The sequence below is a fragment of the Pleurodeles waltl genome, chromosome 11, assembly GCF_031143425.1.
Source record: "Pleurodeles waltl isolate 20211129_DDA chromosome 11, aPleWal1.hap1.20221129, whole genome shotgun sequence".
Classification (NCBI taxonomy): Eukaryota; Metazoa; Chordata; class Amphibia; order Caudata; family Salamandridae; genus Pleurodeles; species Pleurodeles waltl.
In genome coordinates this window covers 354,751,492-354,765,229 of record NC_090450.1, presented here as the reverse complement: position 1 = coordinate 354,765,229, position 13,738 = coordinate 354,751,492, and the positions used below count along the sequence as shown (strand labels likewise).

Below are 13,738 nucleotides of genomic sequence, written 5' to 3'. Positions count from 1 at the left end.
GCAACCTCCACTTCCCCGCCGACCGCCAGTATGGCCTCTGGCGGCTCTCCGTCCAGAAAAGGACGGAGGGCTGCCAGCAGTCATCATTCGCCGAGCGGAAAACTGCCAGCACTGGCGGTCTTCAGCACGGCGGTCCCTTGGCGGTCTTGTGAAAAGACCGCCGAGGTTGAAATGACCCCCATAGTCTCTAGCTTGGTCAGGTTGTTAAATTTGTCTTGAGGAAGACCCTGTCAAAATTCTGTCTTTAAGGGTTGAAACGTTGAGCAATATGTCTGAACCAAATATTAATTTATTGTAAGGACTCTTTTCAATAAAAACTGACTTGATGGGAAATGTCATTCTTGTGTATTTAAATCTTGTCATGTTCGTTGAGTTTTCAATCTGTTATGCGCACTATATATATGTATACACATTTCCTAACTTTATTTCAGTTGCACTGGGCCTTTACATATAGCACCCTGTCACCTGTTGGAATTGTCATATGAGAATTATGAATATGATTAATCCAATCATTAAAATTGAATTTTTTTTTTCAAGCTTTCTCATCATTCATTTTTTGTCAGCAGTGACCTTTTTGTGTACCTACATATTTGCTATGTCTTTTCTTTAGAATAATTACCATTCGAACACCTGTTATAGTAATAGATCCTGGCAGGTCATCAGCACTGTCATGGCCTCTAATCAGGGTGAGTCGCAAGTTGCGATCTATCTCATGAATATCAACGAGGTTGGTTGGATTGTGACCCACTCTGATTCCTGTTTTTTGCAAACTGGACTACTCGTAAATAGGCTGGTTCTCAAAAACTTTCTAGTTCGTAAAATAATAGTAGCAGATTGCAACAAGTATTTGCAACCAGAAGGTATGTACATCAGGCCCTTTTTTATAGAGTGTAATCTGTAAATTCAAGACTGTTCAGATCAATGTTCCTTTATTCTTCGTTTAGTAGTGCCAATTAAATGTTCCTTAGATACTCCTCGCAGAATGATATAGTTCCTTACTACCCTTCTTTTCTTCTTCAGTCATCTCCTTCTCTTGTTATCACTACTTTAATCGTTCATCACTCACTTTATTTTCCCTTTGTTCCTTCCTTCCTAACTCTTCTATCTCTTAATAGCTCCTCCCTGCCTCCCTCTCTCCTGCACACACTCTTAATGCCACTCCCCATTGCTTCTTCGTTTACTTGGCTTCTTCATTCCCTACTCTCTCCTCCTACCCTTCCTTTTATACGCTAGTTCCCTTTTCTCACTTACTGAATTCCTTCTGTTCGACACCCCTTTCCTCATTCAATTTCTGAAACCTTTACTCCTCTTATCTATTTATCAGTTCCTCCTTCCCTGACTCTACATGTGCTCTTCTCTCCCTCTGTTATTTCTTCCTTCTTTTACTCTTTTATTGCTTTTCTCCATTCTTTCCTCAGAACAATATGCCCTATTCTCATCTACAATATAAGACGTGCCTCAAAATAAGTGGGTATGTTTTGGAGCAGTAAATTAGACAGTTTGGATGCTGTAGTAGATTATACAATGTACTTTTGTCTACATCATCAGACAGAAGCCAACAGCTCTTACCTGGAACTTAGAATTAACAGAATGAAGACTGAAGAAGCAACTCTTAGGGACTCGCTGGCTAAGATGGGGGCATTGATGGAAGGACTTGCACAAGACAAGATCAACCTGAATCGAATCATATTACAGGTAATCTTTCAAGCACCCTGACTTGACCTCATAAAAAACAACCCTTTCTAAGCGCACTGCACAAATAGCATAGGTCGGCATTGGGTAGGATTTAAAGACGTTAGTGGGACTGAATGTCTTCCCGCAAATTATTATTATTATTAGCATGTTAGACTGGGAACATAGTTCAAATGCAGGTAATATTGAAAGATGACTTTTGAATATATCAGTGGGGGTGGGTATAACTTCTGCCTCAATGATTTCCTGAGAAATGCAGTAGTAGGTTGTGGATTTGTGACCACATTAAGAGAGTAACATCGAACAAACATTGCCAGAATTTAAATACTGCTTTGTCACTTTGCCAAGGATTTTTGTCAACCACGGTAGTCTTGTAAAATTGCTACAATAATGGTAGAACATAATGATAACTTTACAAAGGATTTGAGACTTCTTATCATGTAATGTTTGGAGGATATGCAGTGTCATATGTTGCATTTTAAGCATGTTAAGCTAATTTACATGGGGTGAATCCCCCAAAGAATGTTGTGGTGACTTTCTTACAATACTGATGTGTGGGCAAGGGAAAGAGAAAGTTTTAAGTTGAGAAACACTGTATACTATTTCTAGAATTCACTTTACAACAGGTAGCCTACCACCCTACTGATAATGGTTTGTTGTCGCTTTGTCATCCTGCCCCCGAAGAAACATTCAGTGTTATTATTGTGGAACCTTGCGCACCCTATTGGTACCATGCTTCATCATAGGGTCGTAGCCTGGTGCCTAAAACCTGGGTGGGTTCTACTAAATTCCAGGGAGCACTTTGAATAATGTTATAATCTTCATGGGGGATACCCGTATTTAAAAATGCCTAGTGATCACCCTAGTATCCCTTTATTTTGGGTGCCACTGTTATGATTGACAATGTAAATAAATTGAGCAGGTAAATTAAGGGCAGGGTTACTACCACTGTATCTTAATACTACGTCAACATGTTTTATCCCTTCCTCACTGCCTCTACTGGTCCCGGGCTTTCCTCAGGACTGATTATTAAATAAACCCCATTACCTATTGTGTGTCAAAGTCACTATTCAGTCCGTGGTGATGAATATGTCTTTTAGCAATTATCACCATGCCAGACACACAGCAAACATCAACAAATGAGGCTGGCCTACTTGCCTGTGCTCCAGATGGAGAGGCATATACTCTGATGCATGCTTTCATCAAAATCAGAAGGATGCAAAAAGGCAAAGATAAAAAAAATATAAGACCTAACTCTAATAGTAGGTATGCAGCTGCTTTACCCCACTCCTTAGCAGTCACATGCACCTATATCAGTTTCCCACTTCTGCCATGTAGTGGCTGAAGCTTCAACAGTCTTTTTCCAAATGGCTTTTGCTATCCAGGAGATAAGTTTCCTAATAGTTACAATTATAAATAAGACTTAAATTAACAGATGGGTGGGGGAGCTCAGACTGCAATTCCCCTTTCAAGGGTTTCAAGTTCCACAACTCACCTCCTGTGCATCAAGAACTGTCCCACCAGAAGGCTGATCTATTCCAACAGCAGATTGAATGTAATCTAGATGCCGTCTTTAAACAGATCACTGGTGGAGCTTACCCTTGAGTTCTTCCAATTCTCTATCACACCCCAGCCTGTGGCTGCACCAAAGGGGCGCATGGAGCTCAGGGGGATCTCCAGTGCATATGGGGTCACACCTGGGTAAGCCCTCAGAACGAAGAGATTGCCCTTACCGAATTGCCGTCCACAAGGTGTGGGGCAGCATGGTATATGTTGATGCCCAAATACTGAAAGGTGGAACATTTCCAATTAATCTGATGAGTATTGACTAATATGTTGTCTGCAGAGCAGGCGGGTGTAGTGGGAACATGCAGGATTTGAACCAGTTGACCCCCAGGCCTGAGGCTGCCTTGAAGACTTCCAGTATATGGGTGAGGTCCTCCATGGCCACGTTCTGCAAAACACCATCTGCATATAGGGAATTGGCATGCGTCTCACCATTTAGTGGTATGCCCCAGGTTCCCCCGAGCTTGCACATGTGATGCACCAGTGGCTCAACTGCTAGTGAAAAAAAGAAGCAGTGAAAGTGGGCACTCCTGGTGTGTGCCTTGATTGACAGGAAAGTGGTCTGAGATCAGCTGTCTGATTTTAACCCAGGCCACCAGTTTGGTGCATAGGAGTTTGATCAATCCCAAAATGTGTCTACCAGGCCCATTTTATGGAGGACAGTGAACATGTAACCCCAGTTTACCATATCAAAAGCCTTCTCTAAGTCTGATATCAAACATGCAGAGTGAAGTGAGCTGGGCGGTTAGTCTTACAGGAGCCTATGTATCCTGCATATTTTAAGGGATGTGGAACATCCAGGTATGAATCTGTTTTGGTCAGAATGAATTGACATGAGCTCCAGTAATCTTGTCACCAGGATTTTACTGAAGATCTTCTAGTGGCAGTCCAGCATGGCTAATATCCTGTAGAAAGGTACCACAAGTGGGTCTCATCCCGGTTTAGGGAGGGAGACCAGGAGAGCCTCTTGCATGGATTGCAGTTAAAAGTCCGGTGGCAAGGGCGGAAGTGTACAAGTAGGCTAACTTGGGGACCAACATTTTTTCATAGGTTCTCCAAAATTCGATCAGGAGCTCATCGAAGCTGGAGTTTTACAGGTGGGGGAATCGTATGTGGTGAAGTGGATCACTTGTTCCATGATTGGGACATCTAGAATGTCCTAGTGTGCCACAGGGACCTCCAGCAAAAGTGATGGTGCAAAGGAATTTATAACCATTGAGCTGACACGAGTGGTAGTGTGTGCATAACACCATGTGTATTGCTATTGGGTGTATGCTATGGTATCCGTTGAGGTGCAGGTGGCTGCCTCATGTCATATTAACCACACTAGTAGATGTCCTTGCTTATCCCCCTGTGCATGTATCTTGGTGTGGTACACCTTGTAATCTATGCAGTATAGTGATTCGAGTAACTGAGGATGGCATTCCCGTGCTTCATTCTAGTCGATACAAGCTGCTTCGTCCTCTACAGCTGCCATCTCTAGGCTACGTAAGGAGTCTTCAATCTGCTCCAGCTTGTGATGCAGTGTGACTTTTGCCCCTATGATTGCATGTAAACCATGCCCGTACTACTGTTTCAGGGTGTCCCACAGCACAAGATGGTGATAATGTTTTCAGCTTTCCCCACCCCCAAAAGCAATCCCACAACCCTAGGTGAGCTGCAGTAGCAAGGGGTTATGTTCAGAGAGGGTCTTGCCAAGGTATTCTGTGTCAGTCACTAATAATTCTGTAGCAGGGTGGCTTAAGAAACGATCCAGCCTGATGTGAAGATCATATGGTGGGGGGGGGAGTAGAATGAGTACACCTACTCGCCAGGATGTAGGGCTCTCCATCTATCAACTAATGACCAGTGTGCCAGACGTTGCGAAATGCAGGTTGCAGTGTGGACCGTGGACGAGCAGCGGGTAGGGGGAACAGAGACTTCTCCAGTATGAGGTTTAAGTTGCAGTTGAAGTCGTCCCCTATTATCCAGGGAAGCAGGGATCAACTGGCCAACTGAATTGAAAGATCCACCTGGAATTGCGATTGGCCTGTATTCAGGAGGCAAATGCTCTCCATTAGGACCGTAGTACCATCCAGTACTCTTTCCACTAGTACATAGCACCCTCCCACATCCGTCACAGTCGTAGTGCACCGGAAAGGTACTGTTCACCTAACCCAGATGAGCACCCCTCTGGGGTAACCTGTGCAATAACATCGGCCCCTCCAGCGTTTCTGTAGTCTGAGGTTTTCCCATTTGGGAGCATGGGTCTCCTGCAGAAAGGCAATGAGCGCCCCCTGACTTTCAGTAAATGCTTCCCCACAGTACCCATTCCATGGATTTTCCATGTCACTATTGATAACTTAACCATGTTTTGTGATGATGAGCAACTGATGATGGTGTGGGGAGGGGGATGTGGGAGGTGCCCCAGGAGGGGAGGAGGTGGGCGTATCGATCTGCACAACCCAGTGACCTCCAGTACTGAGCAGTAAGAATCCAGCCCACCTACTAAAACAAGCCAACTCCCAAACCCAGGGCAGGATCGCAACATCTTGCTGCCCGTACAATAAAATGTGTTGTAACCTGTAGGTTGAGGTGCTGCAGGTCTTGCAACTGCACAGTGGAAGGGGGAGCCAGCATGTCAGGCTGGGTGGGTCATTGGAGGCCTACACTAGTGAGATGCAAGATAGGTAGGTTCATTTTTGTGTGCTTTTAACTTGTGAACCTGGTTCATGCAAGGGCATGGGGGCCCCAATGGGGGCCTTGTGATCCCTCTTATCTGCATCTACTGATGAGAGGGTGCCTCATCAGCACTCCCCAGTGCACCAGGCATATTAACAGGTAATTGCACAGGGCAATAAATATGCTGTGGTGTTGCCTGATGCTTCTCTGTGCTATCATAGCAGTGCATGTCTCTTTCTTGTCTGTTGTACAGTGTGTACTGCATTTCCATTCATACAATGTCCTTGGTTGTCTGGGGCATTATTTAAGGAAAAATGGTGGACGCAGTGCTGATCAGATCTGATTATTTGTCAGAGGAAACATCTGCATCATCTGCAGAGCAGGTTGGGACTGGTGTCCAGAAATGACACAGTATCAATGGCCACAATTCTTACACTCCATGCCTGCACTAGTGAAGGAGCCTTGGGGGTGTACCTATGTGAAGTTGTCCTTCGATGAGGCACTGCGCCTTTCCAGGGGGACCTGTACCGGGCTCGTGGGGAATCACTGCTTGTCTTTGAAGTGTGGGCATCTTTGCTCACCCCAGTCCCATGCATTGGTGGTTTCTGTAAACAAATTGGAACACCTATTCACAATCACCTTCAGCTTCATAGAGAATTATGATGAGTATTTGAACTGAGCATCTTTTAGTTTGCGTTTCACACCCATGTACAAGGCCCTCCTGTGTTGGACAGCAAGTGCGTAATCTGGAAAGAGGAAGATCTGTGCATTCTCAAAGGTTATGCAGCCTGCTTGTCTGGCAGCATGTAGCATGGCATCTTTGGCATAATTGTCATTAAAGTTCGGGATTTTAGCTACGATTGGTCGTGGAGGAGCTGCTGGTGCGAGGCACCAGGAGAGCACCCGATGTGCATGTGCAGAAGTGAAATGGGGAGAGAGGACTGTGGGTGAAATATGGTTAGAGAGCTAGGTTTCGAAGAAAGCAGTGAGGTCCATGCTTTCTGCAACCTCCTGATAGCTTATAGTGCACACATTGTTGCATCTAGATCTCCCCTCCGTGTATTCCATTTTGTCTTCCAGGAAGTGGACCCTGTTGGTGACTTCAGTCAGCTTCTTGATGAGGTCATCAGTGTGGGGCTGAAATTCTTATATGACCATCCTGTTGTTTTGACGAGGTCTGAGAGTTTAGGTTGATCCTTGCCTAACAGGCCAATTCAGTTGGCACCGCAACTACTGTGCCCCAGAGGTCAAGCCTGGTCTCTGCTATTTCGCTGAGGATCATGTCCAGTTTCATCAATATGGGTTTTGCCATGTTTTGTTTGAGTGAAGGGTTCCTCAGTGGGTTGTAGGGTGCTTCCCCTTCACAATCCGCCTTCTCTTCCAGGGCCAGTGCCACTGCAGAAGAGTTTCCAGTCTTCTCTCTCCCCATTTGCAGGCATAGCGACGTTCCCTTGTGGCTGTCATAGCTCCTTGCAGTGTAAGATGGCGATTAGTTAGGCTCTAGACATACAGGGCCAGATGTAAGACAATTTTTAGTGGTCACAAACAGATTTGGCCTCTGTCATGTACAAACCCTATTTTGCGAGTCGGTAACTTATTACCGACTCGCAAAATAGGGTTTGTGAGCTGCTATTAGTAAGCGACTTGTCAAGGGCGTCCCTTTATAATAGTGATTTGCAAGGGGATGTACAGTTGTTTCGTAAATGGAATGAGGTTGCAAAACAACTACAGTTTACCGCCTACTTCGAGTAGGTGGTAAGCCAGTCACAAACTGGAAGGGGTCGCCAGGGAACCCCCTTTCCCTTTCTGAATGGTAGCGTCAATGTCTTTTAAGAACAGATAGTGGTCCCACGGACCACTGCCTACCCTTAAAAAACAAAACCAACGTTTTCATTTTTCTTTTTGAAATGCATCCTGTTTTCCTTTAAGAAAAACAGACTATATTAAAAAAAAAAAAAAGTTACTTTATTTAAAAGCAAACACAGACATGATAGTCTGCTGCCCATATTCCCAATGGGTGCAAATTGCGACCTGCCTCATGAATACTAATGAGGCAGGTCAATTGCAGCCCCACTCGGAATCCCTAAATGTGTCTGAGACATATTATTACATTTTCCAATTGCGACTCTCAGTCAGTCAGTCAAAATAACTTTATTCGGCGTGTTGCCATAAAAGTACACATACATATATAAAAATCATCATAAAATACAGTACTTATTACCTAATTCGAAGGCAAGTCTCTTTAATCTACAAATCTATAAAATCTAAGCTTACCACCTAAGCTTACTAAATCGGTATAAAATAATAAATACTTATAAAATCGTATACAACAGTAAGACAATATCTGGTTTCCCTTAATAAATAGTCACATTACTAATTCATGTCGGTTCCTAATGGTGATAGCAGATTTGATAAAACTAAGAATAGAACTGCACATTTGTTTGGATGAAAGGCTTTGAATGCCAATCAATCGTTCTTTATAGGAAAAAGTGTGCAAATTACGCAAAATAGGTAGTAAAAAGATTTCCCTAGGAGCTGAGCTCAATTTGTGAGTCGCAATTTGGGAACTGTTGTATATCTGGCCCACAGTTCTGTAAGCAGAGACCCGCAGCTCCGCAACACTGGAAAATCCAAGCTGGGGGAGTCACAAGCAGTCTCACATTGTACACTGATAGGTATTGCCCAGGGAGGATAAACAGCAGAGCTGTGCGTCCCCACTGCATTGCAAGGTGAGTAATGAGAAGGAAATGGGGGGGGGGGGTGATGGTCAGGGTCTTTATCAGAAGTCAACAGTCGTATGTCCGCATAACTAGATCAATCCACTGCACCAGGTTCCCTTTACAGCTGGGCCTATATCTATGGCCGTCCAGGCATGGGGGCACTGCAGCTTCTGCATGTACAGAGGGCTCCCCACACCAGCAGAAGATCTATAGCAGACCTAGGCATGTGCCGGGAAGAGCAGGTCCCTTCAGGGAGGCCCTCCGTGCAGAGCAGCCTGCGCATGTCCTGGTGCAGAATCTCTCACCCCTTTGCTGCAAACGGGTGGCCCACAAGACTTACTACATGAGCGGGGTGAAAATCTGACTCCCCTGCAGCACCGCAAGGGCTCCAGCCCACATGGCGTGCTCTGAAGTCTACTGCTGCAATAGTATCAGGCTGCACCTATCTCTCTGTGCTTATGCTGCTGCTCCACAGCCGTCTTTGCTGCGCCCCTCCACAGCCACTCTGAGTTCCCGCCAGATGTCCTTTGCCATTCGCTAGTCGGTGAGGGCTCAATGCAGCCTGAATTATGCAGGATTACAGGCACTCCTCTACTGAGCATCCACCATCTGGCAGCGCCAAGCCACACCCCACTAAGATAATAATTTGATGTCACTCACTACTTATTACAGATGCAAAGTTGTCCCAGATCAGTACCGAGTATTTTATCCTACTTAAGTTTTCCCTTTTGCATTATTGTACTTGTGTTGATGCTGTACCAGCTCTAAATGCAACAAATCCAAAAAATCAGTGAGGGTGCGTAGGCTGTTACTGCAGGGTGGGTGGGGTTGCAGCCCAAACTAAGTGATCCTTCAGATGTTTCGCTTTTTATAAGCAAACATAGGAGGTTCAAGAGTAAGATCTCCTGCTGTCATTGCATTTCAAAGTTTCGTAATACATTTGCTAACAAAAGTAAATGCTGTTGAAAGTCTCTCTTTTTTTGCTTTGGTATCATTAGAGTCTTCCTTAGGCAATAACATGCCCTGTTCGTTGAGCGGGTGACTAATGGTCTACAGTAAAAGCAGTCTTTAATTAATACTTCTAATTCTGAGAAACTGGCTAAATGATCAGAAGTTTTTCAGGGCACGAGGGTGGAAGCTTGAGAAATTCAATAGTGTTCCTCTCAGTGGGTTTGGGATAGAAGGTGGTATAAAGGAGGCCATTATCTGTCCTAATCAGTAAATCCAGAAAATAAATGTCGGTATTCTTACTGTCCATGGTAAGCTTTGAGCCATTGCAATTCCGGTTTAGTCAATTTTGGAATTCGTGAGTGAGTGAGAGCCTTTCTAAATCCTAAAAATATCATCAGTGTAACAGTTCCAGAAATGTTTTTGGTTCCCGAAAATGGTAGTGGTTTTGAAATAATCTATTAACAAAATGGCAGAATTTGGAGCATAAACATCCCCATGGATGTCACTTTGGTCTGAAGGAAAGACATGTATTCCCAATCTGGAAAAAGTTATGGTTAATGCCAGATTAAATAGGGAAATTATAAATAGAGCTCCCGGTTTTATGGTATTATTTTACCATTTCCCCTATATTTATCAATATTTATTCTTGGTCATCTCATTGGTATTTACCCTTATTTATTTTGTGTTTTTAAAGTAAATGGAGTCGTAAGTTGGTATGTTTCCACATTTATCTTGTAAGCATGCACTCATACTTTAATGCCTGTCACGTTCTAGCAGGTTAAGCAGCGAAGTATATCAAATCGCTATACCCACAGATAAATATTACCATTATATACAAATATTTTAAGCATATGCCTGTATTTAAGGAAATTCCATCATGTTTTTAACTCCTCATGGTGTCTATCTGCTCAGTTTTAGTCTGGAGTTCATGAACGCCATGGGGAGTCACTCACAAGAAGCACAATTTTCTGTATTTTTCTGCATTTTAAAAATAAATACAGACTGGAAACACATTATTTTCTGCCTGTGTTTATCTGTAAAAATCAGTAAAAACGGAAAACTGGGAGCCTTAATTATAAATGAGGTAGCTACTTGGTAGGCTATCGGTCTTGTATTCAAGGAACCACTGATCACACTTATACAATTTGTCTATGGAATATTGGAATAAAGGACTTCAGTGTTCTAGTGTGGTAAGTATACAGTCTGAATGGTCAAGTGGAGTGCCTTAAATCAGGTTTATGAAATGTCTACTGTCTTTGATGCAGCACTTTGTCTTAGCAGAGAAAGTTTTAATAAGAAAGTCCACCTACTGGGTTTCGGTTAAAGAATGGACCCCCAACCTGATACAATTGGTCTCCCCGGAGGGGTATCTTGATTTTTGTGGATTTTTTGAGTCTGTGGATGTAGCCTGAATTTTCGGGTTCTTTGCTTTAATATTTGTGTCTTCATTTTTGCCTAGGTATCCTGCCTCTTTGGCTTCCAGAGTAAGTATGTTCTTAGTGGGATCTCTGCTAAGCCCGGCATAGTATTCGTGGCTTGACAGTTGTTGTTTAGCGTCATACTTGTATTTGTCTGTCTTGTACACTATCTCCCCTGCCTTGTTGGCAGGTTTGATGATCAATGTGTTGTATTCTTTGAGCTGGCTGATTTCTGAGTGTTCCTGTAAGGTGATATTGTATGGTGTAAATACGCTTTTCTGTTGGAGGGAAGCTACCACTTTAAGGACTCATTTCTTGCAAATTAGTACTTCTGTGGGAATGCTGCTTGATGGATAGGAAAAAGTGGTTGGGGGTGTAACCCAGTTACATCTTTGCTGGCGAAAGGATTGTGTACCCCAGGAAAAGCTGAAAAAAGCCTTAAGAGTTTAGTTTGTAGCTCTAAAAAGTTGGTTCTTTCTGTGGGAGCGAGGAAAAGGCCTTTACTCAACACAGTAAACTCATGTGTAGATAGTCTCTGGGATAAAAGGTTAAATATGGGGACAGTTTGTGCATGGTGTATTCCTGTGCTGGTCCCCATTGTTAATATTGTGTGTGTTTCTGTACCCTGGTATATTGCTATACCACCGCTATGCTTTTTGTCTCCCTGGATTTCTCCTGGGAGAACGGAATTGGTCGCTCTCTAAAATATCCTTTTGTCCCTTTAATATTAAAAGACCCACTGGTCCCTTCTCCTGGTTATTAGCCACTTAAATCTTCTGAGATCTCAGAGAAAGTTACAAATTCTTGTTATTTATTATAATATCCCCAAGGGAGGTTGATAATGCTGGAATAGGTCCTCGTTGTGTAATAGTTGCCCAATAAATATGGATATGTTCTCTCAATGTTATGGTTTTGAATTCCCTTTTTAATCTTATTGGCCTTCTTTTCTTGTTCTAAATGCTTAAACTCGGCAGTTGTTTTATCAGCTTTGTCAAGGGTTGCTTTAGCACTCGAAATGAAGTTGGATTCTTTGATTTGCTTTTCGAAGTCCTCAACTTCTTGTAGGGTTTTTTGGTATATTCTAGACCAGTATCTATACCCAAGACCGTCCAATGCCTTGAGCATGTGGTACCAATGTAGCTGAATTATTTTTCTGTTTTTGTCTTCTGTGAAGACACAAGTGATATTTTTTACTTGCAGACCTATCAGAATGACGCCTGCTTTTAGCCATTCAGCCATCATCTGGATCACTAAATATGTACAAGTGTATTTTTTCTGTATTTTTCAAATTAATCAGAAAGATTTTTGGATGTAGTTGGTATGCTGTCAGCGCCATTGAAAATAAGGACTGGCCTGCAAGGATGTTTATTCCTCGGAGTATGCAGAGGTAAAATCTGACATACCAATGTAGGAAAAACAGAATGGAAGGGAAAAGCGAATTGTACAGTGGAGTTGCCTCCGAGGTCAGCTGCGCCGGCCCATTGTCACACAACCCATTAGGCACTGCACGATTCCGAATCTAAGTCGTCAATCCCAGCTGGCAGCAAGATCTTATTGTTGGTTCTCTGCATGATTTCTATTGTCTTCAGATATGTTACGCACGTTATCAGGGCTGGTAGTTCCTTTTGCTGTGGACTAAGTACCCCTTGCTTTTCCCTTGTCCATACAGGCTATCCACCTTCTGTGTCTCATATTTACCAATCCTTCTCATGCAGGTACGTTTTGCGCATTTACTTCCCGGTTCTCTTCCTTCATAATGGTCCTTCACTCAGTAGTCCTTCTCCCCACCGACAGACATTATTCCTGTTGCCTTCCGATACCCTGGGAACACCTCTTCCCACCCTCTTTTTTTCAGATTTTCTTTGTAATTGGCCTGTGTAAATAGCGTAGTTGTATATAACAGTGTAAAGGCTGCATATACAGTTTATTACTGTTTCTAATGTTTCCATTTTAGCTTCCTGCTCGAGCTCAATATTTCCACAATACCTTAAAGGATCTAACCGCCGTTGACTTAGAACACTGACTCCCTTTACGTTGTTGTATTTGAATCGAACGGCACGTTTTCTTGTGTACATGATACACGTTGATCACAGTATTCATTAGTGTGTTCCGCACTAAAGAGTATTTAACACGTTTTTGTCACTGGCACCCGTCGCGACTGTTTTTATATATCACCCATTAAATGAAATGATCTATTTATCAGTTTTATCGTCTCATGTTTTGGAGACCACGGTGTTTATTAATACTTTATAACCCCATGTCCCTAGTGAAATTCGGGTGTCCCCTTGTTTTCATTAACTGCCAATAAATACACGCAAGGCACAACTGAAAGGCTTGTTGTTTAAAAATGTCACTCCTAATCAACTGCAATAGTACTTTTTTTTTTTTTTTTTTTTACATTTAAACATTTAATTTCAAAAGCACAGTGGCAATGTTTAAGTGGCTCCTTGGTTTTTTTCTTGTTGCATATGCTTGTAATATAAAAAGAAAAAAAAACATGCCACCAGCCTGCGAAAGTCAGAAAGGTTGGCTTTGCTAATGCTTTGTTCTGAGATGGAGTATTACATATCTCTGTTTTTTCCAGAATGACCGTACTACCTACAACTTCTTTTTTTAGTTTTAGAAAACACTTGAAGTCTGTGATCTTTTTAGTCGTGTTTTAAGGAGATGATGCGCAGTGGCAGCAGTGCACATGAAAGTGAACTTTCCCTTCACTACTATTCAACGCCT

General features: G+C 42.9%; 1 protein-coding gene across 2 annotated transcripts in view; it reads left to right on the top strand.

Moving 5' to 3' along the window:
• The window catches only part of CROCC2 (ciliary rootlet coiled-coil, rootletin family member 2), an 878,259-nt gene that overhangs the window by 264,205 nt on the left and 600,316 nt on the right, over positions 1–13,738 (top strand). For both annotated transcript variants that reach the window (XM_069213663.1, XM_069213664.1), the window contains one exon: positions 1,549–1,695. In XM_069213663.1, the coding sequence (XP_069069764.1) occupies positions 1,549–1,695 (147 nt within the window). The remainder of the gene's footprint in view (positions 1–1,548; positions 1,696–13,738) is intronic.